We start from the raw sequence: 18,674 nt of genomic DNA, 5'->3' as shown, positions 1-18,674 counted from the left end.
CAGGTTACAGGGCACCATAGGGCCCTGGGTGTTCTTCGGGAGAGGGGTGGTCAACAACTGGTCCATCAGCAATTGTCTTTTGCTGTTTCATGTGCCATGATACGACTGAACCCAGTTGGAATGAGATAAAAGCGAGCAATATATCTTGTTAAAATCTCCAAAGACCATCTCTGAGCTTGACCTATGACGGATTTTCAATTCCTGTATAATCAATGTATATTTCTCTCATCTTTCAGAAGAGTGCCCTACTCAAAGACCATTTTGTTGCTTCAGTTTTGGGTGTTCGTCTTAAAGAATCTTTCATTGTAATATTTTTATTTGCCATATTTTTGGCAGGCGGGAGCTGAGCTTTCAATACAGGAGACTTGGGTAAACTGTGAGCTGTAATATGTATGTATATAGGAGAGCGAGGTGTTATTTCTGACAGTCTGGGGTTTTCTTTGCATTTCATTTACACCTCCAGTAGGCAGCTTAACAGTTGTATAGCTATATAAACTCTGTAAAATATCACGGGGGACATGTGAAATGGAAATGTGGGCATCATGGCGTGTATTGTGACTCACTGGTTTCTTCTACATGTCATATACTGAAGAAATTCTATACCATATACCGGGGGGAGGGGGGGGGGCAAACAATGTAAACCATACATTGTGCATTTGTATTTATTTATATTTTTACACACGCACATATATTTTATATATATATATATAGTATACATACATATGTATGTAATATATATTGTGGGGAAGTGACAGGCAGAGTGCTGGAATCCAGATATATCAGCCCCAGGTTTCCCACATATGGCGCTTGAGATGCGGGCAGACCTAAGGGCTCGTTCACATCTGCGTTGTGCTCTCCGTACTGCAGGTTTCCGTTTCCTGCATAAAACAGAGCAGGAGACGGAAACCTGCAGGAGTCTCTCACCCATTCATTTGAATGGGTGAGAAAGCTGTCCGGCAGTGAGTGTTTTGCGCTCTCCGCCGCGAAACCGGGTTTTTTAATCCGGACACAGAGTCGGACATGCAGTACTCTGTGTCCGGATTAAAAAATCCGTTTTCGCGGCGGAGAGCATAAAACGCTCACTGCCGCTCACGGCCGGACCCGGTCTGTGCTTTCCGTCTTATGGCATGCAGAAGACGGAAAGCACAGAACGGAGAGTAGAACGCAGGTGTGAACCTAGCGTTAGTTAAACAGTCAAGACAGGGACACAAAATATGCAGCAAACTGGTTTATTTAGGAATAAACAGAAAAATAAATAAACCTTGACTTCAGGCACAAAATGAGCAAAACAAAATACAGCCTTAACTTCATGCAAAAATAAAATAAAAACCTGCTTGTCTGAGCAACTAACTAAACAGAACTGATAACATAACTATACGTGTGGCTTACGTTCAGTCTCATGAACAAAACAGATGCAATATTGTCTCACTGGACTCAGGGTTACAGGACAGAACCACACACCTCCTTTCACCTCATTGATCTGCATTGGAATCTGCAGCCTTTTTCTGACGCAGTAATGAGCCAAGGATCTACACCTGGGCTGAGGCCTACTCCAGATCCTCTCTAGACCATACATATGTCAGAAACCAGGGGCTGATATATCTGGACTCCAGCAGTTTGCCTGTCACCTCCTCACAATATATATTATATACAAACACACACATATATATACAGTGTATGTGTATATATATATATATATATATATACATATATGAGCGAGAGATATTTATTTTGTAACTCTAAATGAAAACTTGTTGTCCTGGAGAGTTGTAAGAGTTGCTGGGATAGTGTAAGTGGGTCTTGACAATGAACATATTGTTCTTTGCCCCTATCAGAGAGCTGTGGTCTCCTGGCAGAGATCTTCTTTGTCTCACAGTGGAATAGCTGGCTGCGCGGCCCATTGATGAGAACAATGGAAATGATCATTAAGGATTCTTTGTGGCTTCATTAAGGGGTTCTTCATATTTGACTGTGACCCAAAACTATGTGCTCAATAGTTTAGCCACATAGACCGCGTGAGGGAGATTATAGGTATTTTGGACGTATTCATAAAAAATATCTATATATTTGTCTTTTACTATGCAGTGGATGCAATATCCATTCACATCCCCTTATATTGCTGCTTTAGTATAGCCTGCATATGACTGAGTGCCATTCATGTGTGAATGCCGACCGGTGGCTGTGCTAACAGGATAGACGCTGGAGGAGTTCGCTCATGAAGCCAGTTCTTTTGTTTGCACTTGGTAGACAAAAAGGGGCACGTAAGACACTTCCGCTTCCCTCCCCTAAAGAATATAAGAGCAGACTTACTAATCTTCCCGAGTTTATAAGCAGCGTAGACTTCATAGTTAGAAAATGCACAAAACTTCCAGTAGCTTATATGGTAATATAAATCTGTAACGTTGTATTACTTGATGTCGGTTTAGTTGGGGCTTTGTTTTTACGCCTAAAGTTTTACTATTATGGTGCACAGTGTCACGCTCTAGACCAGGCCCATTTGTCTAGACATACTTGAGGTTCGGCTAGTGTTTTGGAGAAACCTGTTCTTTTCAGTGCAATCTTTTTAATACTTATTCGTAAAGAGAGATGCGACATTTTGCACCAAAAATCTACCTGATTTTGGCGCACAATAAACCAGAATGTACCTGTAGTTAAATAGTAAATGCTTATGTTGCACAGAAGAGCAATAAATATCCATTTGCATCTAACGGTAACTGTTAGATTATATATATATATATATATATATATATATATATATATATATATATATATATATATACACATGTGTGTTTGTGCACCTATATGTATATAAACACACACGCCCTGTATTGTTGCCATGAGGTAGAAGTTACTGCTAAGGCATCACATATATGTTGCTTTGACCTTTGTTATAGACTGAGAGAGACAGCAGATGGTGTTGTAAGAGAATGCTGGCCTCCATTTACTAGCCAGTTCCGGGTTTGGGTAAAATGGAGAATCCGAATCCCATTCCACGTTTTAGCTCCATTTTCACATTAGATGTAGTTGGTGTTCCTGTTGAGGCCTGGTTACCCGGCAGATGGGAGGGGGTGTGTGTGCCTGACTCCATGCCAGAGGAGGAGGCATCGGGCAGCACAGACAGCTGAAGCACCTGCTCCTCCCTCCACCTCCTCCCTTTTTCTGTGCGATGGAGAGGCTGCAGTGAGCTGGCTCTGGGTGCAGAAGCAGAAGAGGAGACGCGATGGTTACACCGGCCCAGCCCTTGTGTGTGAGCTGCGGCCGGACACTGTCAGCATGACTGAGCCCTCTCCGCGCCCACACTGTTCGGTGCTCAGCTGCTTTGTGAGTCTCCTAATGTTCACAAGGTGGGAGGGTGGGCTTCTTCTACATGGTAGAGATCAGGGTTGGTTATCTGCTGGGGGAGGGGTTGATAGGGTGCTACTGGAGACCTGTACACCCTCTGAGCAACCTCTGGCACCTGGCATACTGTGTTATGTAGCTGCTCGCTCTTATAAGGGTCTTTAGACTTGGCATGCAATTGCGACCAGGCCACCTCTATGTGTTCTGTAGTGAATAGTTGTGGAAAATCCTTTTTAGCCACTCCCTTCTAGGGGATACCCTGCTTTAGTCGTGCCTTTGTTTGTGTGCCTGCTGTTGTACACACTGGGGGTACCCGTTCTGCCTGTGAGGGGTGTGTGCACATAGATTGGGCACCTTGGAGGTGCTGTGTGTGACAAAGGAGCTTTTTTATGGAGATAAAGCTTTCAGCTGGTTCTCGTATATCCATTCCCAGGGATATTGTGTTCTGCTTGTTCATGATTGACTGATCTGGAGAAAGTACGTATCGTTTTAATGGTGCAGAGGTCTTACCTGTCTAGGCCCAGTGACAGCAAACCATCTGTCTGCCAAGTACATCGTCACTTGGCAGGTTGTGCTGTTTGGATGTGGTCCGGATAGAAATGATTGCTCTGCAAACCCTATACGTTCCCACGTCTTTACCACTGTATATAACGCTTTTATGGTACATAGATAAATGTCCTGCTTTGTGTTCCTCTATAGAAGTGAGGAGGCAAATTTCACAAGAACTTCATTATCCTTCCTTTCCTAAAAGCTTATAGATCCGTGTACCTAGCCAAGAGCTTGGCTCAGTCCTGGAGGTTTCATTATTGGGAATCTATTACGTAGCAATGTAAACTCACATGGGGTAAATCAATGAAATATCGGTCTTATTAATTGTAATACCATGAATGCTACAGGTATAATAGGATAATGGAAACATCTGATAAAAAATATACAGCGTATAAAACCTATCTGCAATCGGGTAACTAATTTCACAAGCACTAATGGTTCCAGAAAACTCGGCCATTGACCACCGTCCCTTCTTCAGTCCCAATCATTTAACAAGGCTAAGTATGACACCAGAGAGAAGAAGATTGGAAAAAGCACTCTAGGCCCGATTTATTACGTCCATTGATTTTATGTACAGTGGTATTGATTTAGAAATAACCGTAAGAAAATGGCTCCTCGGACCCTCTTGGTATTTCTTCATCCTTCACTGTTGTTTTGTTTTTGGAACTGAGTGGTGAGGGGAAGAGAACATGCAAGTTTCTTCTTAGCTGGCACCTGGGAAGGAGACTTTGGTTTGCATGGGACTCCATTTGGTTGCGGTGCTCGAGCAGGATGCCTCTCCTTTAAGACACTGGTCATAGAGATCTATACATTCAATAGACTAGCTGCAGAATCTTAGATTTATTAGATTGCCATCCACAGACCACTACAGCACACTTGTCATTTCATTGGATTTATCTGGATAAGCTGTGACATATATATATATATATATATATATATATATATATATATATATATATATATATATATAGACACAGTTTGTGGGCGTTATATGATTAAAGGGGTTGGCCACTTTCAGACGGATATTGACAAATAAATGTACAATGAAAAGATATACAATTTTCCAATATACTTTCTGTATCAGTCTTTCACGGTTTTCTAGATCTCTGCTTGCTGTCATTCATTCTGTTACTTCTAGAGGATAAAACTCTGACCATGGTCATGTGATTTACGGTCCATGGTCATGTGATTTACGGTCCATGGTCATGTGATGAGCACACAGGTGCACAGCTGATTACCAGGCAGATGTCCGATTATTGTGCTGTGACTATAACGAGCCCTGCTGCTGCTTCAGACAGCTGATCCATGGGGGTCTGGGGTGTTGGACACCTGCTGATCTTTATCAATTTAGTCAAGAGAAACTGAAGGAAGGAACCATGAGCATAGTCCCTGTTCTTGTGAATCATGGAATCCTTAATGCAGTTTCTGAGTAACCACTGAAGCCACTCCATTAAATGCCATGATCTGTGATTCCAGCATTTAGCTGGCCATACACGCAAGGTTATGATCATTCTGAATGTGGGAGATTAATCATATGTCAGATCCTCCGCACAAATAGTACCACAGCAGTGTGCCAGACTAGCAGATCACGCCATATTGGCCATATATTATGCTATGTGTAACCAGTTTAACCCCTGTGTTCTCTATTGGACATTCTGCATGTTCCAGAACTCCCGCTGATTATCTCTTATTTACTTATATCATTCATTTCTAGCTTAGGGTTCCTTTTAAAAAGCATAGATTTTTTTTTAGAAATAACTTGTATTATTTTTTTTTTCACTCAGGGTGAAGAGCCACCCAGTCTGGAATATATCCAAGCCAAGGATCTGTTCCCACCCAGGGAACTAGTGAAAGAGGAGGACAAGTTACAGGTAAGAGCTCTGCTGTGGGAAGGTGAAGATGGTATTCTAGTATTTCTTATGTGTAGAAGCCAGGATTTTAGCTGACAGCTATAAGCACTCAAAAACCAGTGCCTTCCAAATTGTGCTCAGCAGGAACAACTATTTCCTTCATTGCAGATGACCAACACGTTTAAGGACTGGTCTTACTAGTCCAGTCAGAAATATGAGACCACAACGCTGTTGATCTGTACGTCCTGCCATATACTACGATCAGCTATAACATACTTATGAAGGACCGCCTTGTTCCACCAAAGCAGCTTAGACCCATTAAGGCATGGACTGCACAAGGTGGTCTGTGGGACTAAGATGTTAGCAGCAGATCCTTTAGAAGTTTTTCCATCTTAGCAAGGTATCCCCTATGTACAGGATGACGGATAATTGCAGATCGGTAGAGGTTCCACCAGTCAGGAGAACAGGGGTGTTTTGTTCCTCGTTCTGAATGGAGTGATGGTTAGACAAGCGTGTGCCCCTGTTCTTTTCATTTTAATGGGACCACCAGGAATCCCTGGTTGTTTTTTTTTTCTTTCGTTGCCTGCTTAAACTTTGTAAGCAGTTTGTTCAACCATATTTCTTGTGTGGGATCAGAGCAGATCCGACGAGCTTTTACTTCCTATGTGAATCAGTGAGCCTGTTGTAGGTTCCCAGTGGTCCCCACATTTTCTATAGTATAACTGTATAACAACAGTCTACAATACCTGCTGTATTGGAGATGCTCTGATCTCATCATTTAGCCATCACAATTTGGTCCATGTCAAAATGATCAGTTTTTTATCTGTTTTTCCTGAAGCACCTTCAAACACTGGCCGTTCTCTGCTGCCTAATATATAAAGTTATGTGCATGTGGCTGTAAATGAATGGGGGAAATTAAAAAATAAAAAGGGGAAAAAAAGGCCTTTTCTATCAAGAGCGAGAAAAAAGTTTTACAGAAGTGTGGGTTTAAGTTCCTCCTGTTTGTCCGTATCTTCAGAGGTGAACTTGCAGTATCTTTGTTGCTGACAGAATTGTAGGAGAAGGTATGACACTGCAAACTCCTTTTTAGCTAGGACTCCTTCATATATTTCATATTAGTCTGGAAAAGAATAAAAGAAACTCCTATGCGTCACATTGCTATTCCTGCCTTCTGCTGGTAAGAGCTGACAGTGAGAAATCTATCAATCACAATAGGAAGTGGAGATGGGCTGAAACTGCATCTTACAAGATGTATTGGTAGCTAGGGGAATGGATACCCTTTTTTTCTAACTAACACGTAGGGATAGCCTTAAGAAAGGCTATTCTTCTCCTACCTTTAGATGTCTTCTCTGCGCCGCCTTTCAGTAGAAATCCGTTTTTTTTTTTCAGTATGCAAATGACTGCGAATGCCCGCTTGTTCAGTAGGCTGTGTAAGCGGCCATTTTCTTGTGGCCGCTCACACAGCTTACTGAGTAAGTGGCCATTTTCTTGTGGCCCCGGGCACAGTCAGCTCTGCCCGAGGCCTAGAAGACTGAAACCCAGGACGGAAGAAGACACAGGGAGCGGCCATTACAGAAGAAGATGGAGGCGTCACTGGAGACTTCTCTCGCAGCATTGGGGATGCCCCCGTGCTGTTTGAGCGCTGGGGACCGCTACCAGTGCGGTAGAGAGAGAGAACTCATTTGCATACTGAAGAAAACCCAGATTTCTACCGAACGGCGGACTGGAGAAGACATTTTAAAGGTAGGAGAAGAGTAGCCTTTCTTACGGCTATTCGTACGTGTTAGTCAGAAAAATGGTATCCAATGATAGGATCCCTTTAAATAGGGCTCAGAACAGATTGATGAGGTGCCACCATGTGTCTTTGAACAGTCACAGGCATTGTGGGAAATGTAGTTTTAGGGCAACCATATCTGTGGGAAAAAGAAATTAAGATAATTTTAAAGGAATTATCCAGGTTTAGAAAACATGGCTGCTTTTTTTCAATAGAGGCTCCACTTCCGCTTCTCAGGCAGTGACATAATTTATTGATCACATGGTCATATTACATCTTGGGATGGACAAGAGGAATTGGAGCTTTGCTGAAAGGAAACAGCCGTGCCTTCTAATCCTGGATAATTCTTTAAAGGGGTTGTCCAGTTTCAGCTAATGAATGTTATTTTTTGTGCACTGAAGTTATACAATTTTCCATTATACTTGAATCAATTCCTTGTGGTTTTCTAGATCTCTGCTTGCTGTCATTCATTCCTTGTCAAGTGGATAAAAATCTGTTCATGGTCATGTGATGGCTCCCCACAAGATAGATCTGTGACTACTGTGCTCCATGTGTGTTCATCACATGACCATGGACTGTCTATCACATAAGAAATGCAGAAAGTATATTATTATACAAACAATGACCTTTATTTACTGAATCTGGACAAGCCCTTTAAATGGCCCGGAAACTGAATACAGTACTCTGTTATTCTGTAATCACAGCATAGGCTGCACTATAGAGGCCAAATATACATCGCTGGAGTCTTTCTTTGAATGTTACCTGACTTATAGAAACTTGCCACATGGTATAGGTGTTGTGTTTTGTGAATCCTATTAGAGAAGTGAACTCCTGTGTGTATTCTCTATAGCATTATGGAGTATATACTTGCTCTATAAATATTGGCTTGTAAGTAAATTTGTCTTTCTGATTCCATTGTTCAAGAAACAAGTTCTTCCTGTTTCTGAGCAGTCATCAGGGCAGGGAGGCCCGCACCGCACGTGTTGTTTTTCAGGCATCCGTTCTTGAAATGGCTTCGTGAAATTAGAAAAACATGTCGGTTTTCTGCAAGAAACTTGACCTCTGATCTATGGGCTACTTCTAGTATTGCAGTATTCACTTGAAGAAGACTGAACTGCAATACCTAACTCAGCCTGTGAACAACAATGGCACTGTTTTTAGCAGAGAGCTTCTTTGTACTTGCTACTTTCATACAACACCCGTAAGCAGAATTGGGTGTCAGGTAGAATTAAAAACCGTCCTTGTGTGGTTAATAAATGGTGCCGTAGCATGTCGTGATTCCTCTAAGTGTATATCTAGCTGGGCTGTATATTCGGTATTGTTCAGAGCCCTTAGGAGATTAGCTTATACCAATGCAGGGTGCAGGGTTCTAGCTGTGCTGTGTTTTGCTTTTATGCCAGTATTGCTTTAATTAAAACTTTTCTCTTGTGTGCTATCCTTTACTTCTTTGGGCTTTCAGTGTATTGATAGTCCTTTATATCATTGCACATTCTGATATGTTCTCGCTTGGCTCTTGTTAGTTGTGTTTTTATTCTTGGCCACTTTGGATTGTAAATTATTCATGGACACAAATGTTTTCTGCTACGCCCGTACACTTATAAAGTAATTGCCAACATAAAGATTCTCGCTGACAATGTTATAGCTTTCTATGGTGCTAAAACTGGACACGTGAAAGAAATGTATGCAATTGCAAAGTTGAATAAATCGAGCTTTTATGGAGTGGTCTGCATTGGGCTTAAACATTCAGGTTAGGGCTACATGGCGTCACGTGTCATGAGTGTCACACAGCAAAAAAACATTTGCAACTCACTTGTTGTGACACTTCGATTTGGGCACCATATAAGCAAAACTTTACTGATGGTTACAAACAAGGCACTGTCACATGTGACTTGCATTAAAGAGAGTCTGTCAGGTCCAAAATGCTTTGTAAACCAATAACAGTGTAGGGTAATGTTTTATTGAATATGCAAGTGCATCGGTGGGCTTTATTTACCTACCTCTCCTCTGTAATCGCACCCAACATCGGCCCCTCCAGCTGTCACTGACATTTTGAGTCTGTTCTGATCCGTAGGCAAATCTCCCAAATTTGGCCCCACCCCTAGTGCACTTGTGTGCAGATTTGCATATCTATAAAAAAAAGATAGTATTTGCATTGCTTTGTTTCTACGTGGCCCTGGCTTGGAAGGTTTGAAACTTTCATTCCGACTTGTGTACTGGATTGGATTTGTGCGGCTCTTCTATGACTGTCGTAGTAACGTGTTGTGTGGTGTTGTGACACCAATTACAGTCTTAGATACCATGTCACACTGCGTCATTACAACATTCTTGTCACCCAACACAAGTTGAACGTATGAAATACCCAATGATCAGTGTGATCTGTGAGGGGATCTGGCGGATTTTGGTACACATCATCTTTGGTCCTCGACCTGTGATTCTTCTATATTAGGCTGGGTTCACGCAAGGGCTTGAAATCTGTTTGGGGTGTCCATCCCTGAACAGTCTTAAAAAATAAATGCAGAGAGAAAAGTTCTGTGTATATTGTTCTTTTCTTTTTCCATTGTCCCTTTCCACCTCCGTGTGAGTTCTTGTCTACTCCCAGTGTGATGTCGAAAGCGCACACATTACCTTCATTCCCAGAACTGTCTCTATTGGAACACCATGCAGTCCCAAGACAAGGGCTGTACAAACCTACAACTCCTTGGGGTGGAAGGCAGAACATTATGTATCATGTGCCCTTTACAGTGGTATCTGATGTGCAGACAACATATTGTAGAGCAGGAGTAGCTGAACAGAATCTTATACAGATTTGTGAGAGGGGAAAATTCAGTATAACATGTCATGTATTTATTTTATTCCAAGCTGAGGAGTCCGGTGGGAGATGCTAGTCAGTGATTTCTACAGGGAAGGCGCTACCCACCAGGCCCAGAATAAGATATGAAATCCAAGTTATATAGTTGTAGAAGACTCCTCAATATATCATTCTGAATGCACAGCGTCACAGGTTCCCTTTAAAGGCAAAATGGATAGTGTTGATCTATTCACAGGATATATCATTGGTATCTGATCAGTGCGGGTCCCACACCTAAACCCCAGACCGATCAGCTATATATAGGGTAAATGGCCGGAAGCAGCTTTGTTCCTATTAGGCCGGGTTCACACGGAGTATTCTGGCTCGTCATTTGGTACGTAGATGCCGTGGGAGGATTTGCGGGCCGTATACGCTCCCATTGTTTTCAATGGGAGCCGGTACCGTACACTCGGCGCTATTTTGCGGCCACCACAAAATCACGGCTGCAAAATAGCGCCGCGTGTACGGTACCGGCTCCCATTGAAAACAATGGGAGCGTATACGGCCCGCAAATCCTCCCGCGGTGTCTACGTACCAAATGACGAGCCAGAATACTCCATGTGAACCCGGCCTTAAAGTGAATGGGAACTGAACTGCATTTCACCTGCACCAGTCATGGTGGTGCCGGGGAGCATTACTCCCCCAGGCTACATTGTATACAACTTCTGACAGCTGAAACAGCTGATCAGTTCGGGTATTGGACCCCAACCAATCTGATACTGTGTATAGGTCATCTGTACCTGTTTTGACTGGGTCTTGGGCAGTCCCTTTAAGGTTATTTTAGTATGGGTATTACTGGGGATACATAATCTCTATTGATTTTGCTTATTGTTTATAGTGTTTGCATTCAGCCCCATTTTTAATATTTTTTTTTACTGTAGGAGATGGTTATTATATGAAGGTGTGTATATGTTTAGTAACCTCATTTGGAAAATGTTTTCCATATTAAATGCATAAATCTAGAGGACAGGGACAATCCATCAGGATCAGTCACAGACTGTGTCTTCCTGTGCGAACCATCAGGATGGTATATGGTTTATGCAGATGAGAACACCGTGAAATGGGAGCGCCTTGAATTAAAGACAGACTGTGCAGGAGCTGTAGTACATTATTAATCGAGTGAAATTATGTTCTTTTGCATTTAATTATGTTTCCCTTAGAGGTAATCCGTCTGCTCTTTTGTCATCTACGCTTTTTATTTTTTTCTCCTACACTTAGGTACCTTTCCAAGTGCTGCCAGGCGAGAGCGTGGAGTATTTAGGAAGTGCAAATGATGCTGTCATAGCAGTCTCCAACTACAGGCTGCACATCAAGTTCAAAGACTCTGTCATCAATGTAAGTCTTAGTCTTAGTGGTCGGGACTGTGAGGACCGTCTGCAGGCCATCTGAATAGGCCCTTATTTAATTTGTGAGATGTTTCTATAGAGTCTGTATGGAACCTGTCTTAATAAAGTTCTTAAAGGGGGGGGGGGGGCATCACGGTGTCTCAGTGGATAGCATTGCAACCTTGTAGCGCTGGAGTCCTAGGCTTGAATCCTGCCAAGGACAATATCTGCAAGGAGTTTGTATGTTCTCCCCGTGTTTGCGTGGATTTCCTCCCATTCTACAAAGACATACTGATAGGGAAAAAGTTCTTAAAAGGGTTACCTGGGATAACCCTAAAATCCTACAATAATCTAAACCCCCTCCCCTCTCCTACTTTCTAACTTACATTATTAATCAAAAATACCTATTTTCCATATCCCTGTGTCCGTCAAGTGACCACCCCAGGGACATTTTCTGACTATCCGGTGACGATCCATTTCCCCATTTACGGAAACGGATCATCACTACTACTCCCCCCACCCACATCCACACCATCATATTTTCCCATCTTCTTCCTATCTGGGCCTCCTCCTTCCCCGGGGAACGGCTTCTCCTCCGATGACGTTGGTATCGCTGAAGCCAACAATACATCTCTATTGCGCAAGCTGGGAGCCTGTGTGTTAGAGAAGTATTGAAGGCTACGGGCACAGTGCTGTGCATTCCCAGCAGAAGGAAGAAGACAGGTAAAATATAATAGAGTGGGAGACGGGGTGGGCTGAGTGAGTTAGAAAAGGCTAGAAGAATAGCTAGGGAGACAGGGAGGGGGGGGTAGAGTGAGCTGGAGATAGTGAAAGCCTACAACTACCAGAATGCATTGCAGCAAGTAGCTACACACACCAAGTAAACAAATGCAGAAGATGCTAGGTACTCCCAGAGAAACCACAAAATCACTCATTATTAACCCATTAATAACACTAGCAGACACATAGTTAGTAGATATTGATAACCTACCACAGGATAGGTCATCAATATTAGATCGGTGGGGATCCAACATCCAGATTCTGCACTGATCAATGATTCCGCTGGCAGAAGCCGTATGCATAGCCTGCTGCTTTATCCTATCCTAACGGACCCATTATAAATCAGATGGAGGGTGATATCCTTGTCAATGGTCCATGTCTGATTATTTCTATCATGAATCCTATAAAAATAGAAGCCATAATGACATTTTTCTGCTTTTGTAGGTGCCTTTAAGGATGATTGAGACTGTGGAGAGCCGTGATATGTTCCAGCTACAAATTATATGCAAGGACTCTAAAGTAGTCAGGTAAACTCGCTCTGTATTTGCTGGAAATTCTCTTCACAACGTGAAATTTTACATATATGTTTTTATTGTTGTGTTGTAAGGCAAGACTTGCTACTTAAACGCTCCAGGTTTGTAGTCTCGCAAGTCTAGAAGTTTATTGTTTATGGTATTTTTAGCATTGAACTCCAGCGTCCTACAAATTCAGCTTCATTTTATGCTGAATATGGTTTTGTTAACCAATGGTAACAGCTTGTGGATGAAACTGACAGTGACAGTCTTGCCTGTACACAGCATAGATGATGAATGTAGGAGCACTGCGGGCCCACTGAGCTCCACAACTATGGTCCGTGCTTCGTGATGGTCATTCCTTCACCGATCGGCTCCAGCCAATGAGACTGATGGAGATAGCCAAGCACTGCACTTGTCCTGTGTGACGCCCCCTACAAACAACTTCTCCCCTCTGTCACTATCCATTCTGCATCATGTAGCAACTAGTATCATAATTTATTGTATTATCTCATAACATTTTTTTGCATTTTTTTAGATGTCACTTTTCCACTTTCAAGCAATGCCAGGAGTGGCTGAAGAGACTGAGCAGAGCCTCCGCACGTCCTACCAAACAAGAAGATCTGTTTGCATTTGCTTACCATGCTTGGTGTCAGGGGATTTGCACGGATGATGAAGAGCATCATGTTCACCTCTGTCGCCCAGGTAAATGGCATCCGTATTATTACAGAGTGCAGGCTCTAGTGAAGTTTGCCAGCTGTTACGCTCACGCCAGTATTAACTGAAATCTAAGTTGAAGTTGCAAGGCCACATCAAGAGCCTGGTCAAGTTTTCACTGTATGTATTTCATGAGTTGTCTGGTTACTCATTTCCATTGTTGTGTCCGGCCTCATTTTAGGTGACCATATAAAGGATCGCTTCCAGATGGAGCTATTGCGGATGGGTTTCGATATGCAGAATGCCTGGCGAGTGTCTGACATCAACCACAACTACAAGTGAGGAATTAAATGCATACGTCGTGCTGCTATGTTTTTTCATTACCTCCTTGTCTTTTGCTCCATATGTATTGGCAGATGTTACACACATTTCTTTTGGCTTGCTCGCCCCTATAATTATCATTGGCACAACTATGAGGAAGGAATGTGCTGCAGGCTCAGACGCGCATATAAAGAGGACATTTAGGAAACCTGGTTAAGGAAAAGCAAGACTGTGCACATTGGCAAGCAAACTGTTTACTGCTCGATGTGCTTTAAAACTTTGGGGAAAAATTCAGAACCCGATTGTTGGATTTTAGCTTTTTATTTGCTTTAGTTGAGGAAGTTTCCTAGTTTGTGAATGCTGGAGACTTACAGTATTTAAAGACACAAGTATAAAATAAAGAGCGTTTTATTACAGTTGTTTCTTAGAATTATTCAGCTGTGACAGAGCACTGGGGTGGCTTCGCCCATTTTACAAGATAGGACTGAAATTCCCAGTTTTTTCAGCTATGGCTTAAATCTGTTCTACATGGTAATACAAATTTACATCCATGTTTAGGCTTGTCCCACTTTTCTGGATGCATAAAACACCTTATGTGGAAATATGTCACAAACATGTCACTGGTTTTTAACCATTTGGGGCTTAGCAGTATGTGGTCACCCAAAAAAAAGTTTTTAACACAACATTGTTTTCAGTATAGTATATTTCTTCTTTTTTTGCCTTAAGAAATGTGTCACTGACTGCTTCTGAAAACAATGGGAGGTTTTATGTGGATTTTGGAATGGAAAACACTTGTGAAATCTGCATAAAAACCCTATATGAGGAGGCTCTTAGGGGCCGCTCGCATCATATTTTGATCCGCAGTCGTCATTTTCCACCTTTTTTTTTTTTTTTTGGATCTCCACTGTTGAACTACAGTATGTGTTCATATAGTCTGTTAATAATGGAACAATTTATTTTTGTGCGACACAAACATATAGGATGTCCTATTTTTCTGTCCTAAATCTGTTTTTATTTGACTGTCTCTTTAAATGGATGGTTATCAGTTTTCATCTATTTTCATCTGTTTTTAGCATTTTTTTTTTTTTTTTTTTGATTAGTTAAACTGAAGATCAAAATATGACATGAATGGGCCCTACATACAATTAATGGATTTTTTTTGTTGACTGTGGAAAGTGGGGCTTAAAGAGGACCTTACACCGCTAGAAGGCCGACAATGAGCTCAATTCAGCGCACTGAAGGCTTTCACATTCTGTGCCACCAGTGAAGAGCTATTGGTGCTGGTGCCGTAGCTCTTCACTGTCAGAAGGGCATTTCTGACAGTCAGTGAGGAACGCCCTTCCTCACAGTAGTGTCTATAGTGCTGTACTGTGAGAGGGGGCGTTCCTTAATGCCCAGCCATGGCGCTGAGCAGTGAGGAACGCCCCCCCAGTACTAGTCTATGGATGAGCACTATCAGAAGGGGAGGGAGGCGTTCCTCACCGCTCTCACAGTACAGGGCAATAGACGTTACTGTGAAGAAGGACGTTCCTGACTGACTGTCAGAAACGCCCTCGTGACAGTGAAGAGCTACGGTATCGGTACTGATAGCTCTTCACCTGGGGCACAGACAGTGAAAGCCGAAAGTGCACTGAATTCAGCGCACTGTCAGCTTTCTAGCGGTATATAAAACCGCATGTGCCCCAGGAGATGAAAGGTCCTCTTTAATTAATTAAATTTTTTTTTTTTTTTTTTGGGCAACGTATTTGTGCACATCCACATGCAGATTAATCTCATACAATGGGGCTAATCCGCATGTAGTAACCAAGGTTTCCTTGTGTTCTGACTTGTCTCTCTTACTTTCCATGCTGAACTTAAGCAGACATCAGTAATAGATTCCTATTAAAAACAAGCAAGCAAAATGTGTGGCAAAATCGGTGTGGACACATCTGACGCTGGGTTCACACCAGCGCCTGAACTCCGTTTTCAGGTTTCCATCTTCTGCATGCAGAAGATGGAAACTTGTCATGCCGAGTCCGGCTGTGACCGCCGGGGAGCGTTTTATGCGCTCCGCGGCAAAACCGGTTTTTGATTTTTTTTAAAACCGGACACGGAGTACTGCATGTCTGACTCTGTCCAGTTTAAAAAAACCGGTTTAGCCGCGGAGAGCATAAAACGCTCACCGGCGCACATGGCCGGAGACTTTTCAAGCCCATTCAAATAAATGGGATTGAAACATGCCGGCAGGTTTTCATCGCCCCTGTTTTGTGCAGGAAATGGAAATCTGCAGAATGGAGTACGATCGCAGATGTGAACGAGCCCTTACTATTATGTATGTCTGTGCCTGTGCGTGTGTATCTTATTTTTCATTATAATGTAATACTCTTTTCTGACACAAGTGGCAGTAGAGTGCATAGTAACATGTTTGTTCTTTCCTAGTATACCATCACATGATTATTGTATTAATAACATATTCACTATTGTAATAATGGTTCACTTGTGTTGGTTGCTCTTTAGATTGTGTGCAAGTTACCCGCAGAAGCTCTTGGTCCCTGTCTGGATCACCGACAAGGAGCTCGAGAATGTCTCTTCATTCAGATCATGGAAAAGGATTCCTGTTGTGGTTTACAGGTAGAGCTAGCATTTTTTAACTTTTAGTGCACCTCCTATCTTTTCCTCTTTTCTCCTCTATATAGCACTATCAAATAACCCTAATAGTCAATCTGTGTAAACGGAATAGTTGTACGTTGGTGACTGTATAATAACAGGACCTTCTCGAAGTTTTACTGACCATGTTGAAAACTAGCTAAGCTAAAGGTCAGGTTGCTGCTTGCTTTTTCCACTAGAAGATGTTGACGGCAGTATAAATGTCTAGTTGGCCATGGCTACCCCCAGCACATGCTGGCCAGTTGCCTTTGCAGTCCTATATGTGGCGTTCAGATGATGGCAACTATCATCGTTGATAGTCACAGGATACATTGAATCTATCACTGGTGTTCAAGGGCTTGAAAAAAACATTTTGGCGTTAAAATCTTTGCAGTTACAGTTTGCAAGAGTAATAAAGTTTAATCGCAACAGGCGCACTACTACATGCCAGAGACACTGTGGCGTCAGGGTGCTGTGTACAGTCATAGCTGTTATTACACCTGTTACTACTTGATCGATTTTCCCCTGGGCATGACTTCAGTATGAGATACTCACACAGGGGAATGTCTATCAGGGAGGTGTGGGCGAGATAACAACTATCACTGTTTGGCTCTGCACGACAACCACACCGCCCTGGTGACTCCAGTATCTAGTGTGGTCACTGCTCTTATATAATGTACAAGAAGTTTAATTGAGGATGCTAACATTTGGTGTGGCACAAATGCCAGTTAAGCCCCTCAGTACAATGGCGTTAGTTGAAAGGGGTTTACCAGTACTAGGATATTTTAGGATAGGTCATCACTATTAGATTGGTTAGGATTAGAGATGAGCGAACACTATTCGAAACTCCCGTTTCAAATAGCACACATCCATAGGAATGAATGGACGCAGGGGGTTAAGCGGCCGTCCGCCGGCAAAGTCGGCGTGCCTGTCGCTTCCATTCATTCCTATGGGTGCGTGCTATTCGAATAGTGTTCGCTCATCTCTAGTTAGGATCCAACACATGGCACCCTCACTGATCAACTGTTTAAAGGAGCCACAGCTTGGCGTTACAACTGTATCCTATTCTTTTGAGTGCAACTGAGCTGCTAATAGGCCACTCCAAAAATTAAGAAGTTGGTGCATAACATGAAAAGTCTTATGATTAAAGGGCAATTTATTATTTCTAAACTTTTGGTAATCACCAGAGCTAGGATTCAGTTCTTTACTGTGTTGTGTTGTAGACATACCAGAACAGGAGCAGTGATCGCACGTTGCAGTCAGCCAGAGATCAGCTGGTGGGGATGGCGCAATGCAGATGATGAGTACTTGGTCACTTCTATTGCAAAGGCCTGTGCACTGAATCCAGGCGGACGCGCTGCTGCTGTTAACTTCAGCAACAAAAGTAGCAACGATGGAAATGAAAATGGCGATACAGACTTTGGTAAGACGGTATATCATTACACTTATTGGCATTCACATTATAAAGCTAGAAACTTTTAATAGATTGATAGAACTGACAGTGTTCATTGCTATTTCCAGACTCTTCTCTAACTGCCTGCCCTGGTATTGAGGGGAGCGGAGCACCTCAGAAACTCTTAATCCTGGATGCTAGATCTTATACTGCTGCTGTAGCAAACAGAGCCAAAGGTGGAGGCTGCGAATGTGAAGGTAACTAAATGTTTCATCTGAATGTAATCTAGGAGATGTTGCTATAGAATAAGGAATGTTATGGGATTGACTTCAGGCCTCCCACTGATCATGAGAATTGGGTATTTGGTTCCCAGTTTTTACAGAGAGGTGGCCATGAAAGCCGTAACACTATTGGATTGAGGTTTAATGTATTTAGTGGGAAAAACTCACAGAGTTCAGGACTTGCAGCTTAAAATGCAGTTACAATAGAGAATACTGAAATAAGATGATAGAATAGGTAGACGTGAAACTCTCTACATACACAGATAAATCTGCATTTGTAATTTTTCACTGGGTTTTTTTTTCTGACACAAGGTATTTTGCAAGGTAAGAACAAAAGTGGAACCTACAGAAAGAAAACGTATATTGTAAAAATGTATACCTCCTCTGTGTTTAGCTTACAAATACTGGTACCAATGGTGT

At 42.4% G+C, this 18,674-nt stretch overlaps 1 protein-coding gene across 2 annotated transcripts in view; it reads left to right on the top strand.

Annotated features, from left to right (window-relative positions):
- Window positions 1-18,674, top strand: part of MTMR4 (myotubularin related protein 4) — a 52,842-nt gene that overhangs the window by 19,917 nt on the left and 14,251 nt on the right. Inside the window, exons 1-9 of one of the 2 annotated variants that reach the window (XM_075263868.1) lie at window positions 3,142-3,321; window positions 5,673-5,759; window positions 11,579-11,695; window positions 12,910-12,992; window positions 13,516-13,682; window positions 13,876-13,972; window positions 16,452-16,565; window positions 17,804-18,003; window positions 18,102-18,230. In XM_075263868.1, coding sequence (XP_075119969.1) covers window positions 3,274-3,321; window positions 5,673-5,759; window positions 11,579-11,695; window positions 12,910-12,992; window positions 13,516-13,682; window positions 13,876-13,972; window positions 16,452-16,565; window positions 17,804-18,003; window positions 18,102-18,230 — 1,042 coding nt within the window. In that variant the 5' untranslated portion in view covers window positions 3,142-3,273. Of the gene's footprint in view, window positions 1-3,141; window positions 3,322-5,672; window positions 5,760-11,578; window positions 11,696-12,909; window positions 12,993-13,515; window positions 13,683-13,875; window positions 13,973-16,451; window positions 16,566-17,803; window positions 18,004-18,101; window positions 18,231-18,674 lie in introns of those variants that run through there. The other variant, XM_075263870.1, reaches the window with a different exon arrangement.

The sequence above is a fragment of the Leptodactylus fuscus genome, chromosome 2, assembly GCF_031893055.1.
Source record: "Leptodactylus fuscus isolate aLepFus1 chromosome 2, aLepFus1.hap2, whole genome shotgun sequence".
Classification (NCBI taxonomy): domain Eukaryota; kingdom Metazoa; phylum Chordata; class Amphibia; order Anura; family Leptodactylidae; genus Leptodactylus; species Leptodactylus fuscus.
This window is presented reverse-complemented; position numbering and strand designations above follow the sequence as displayed.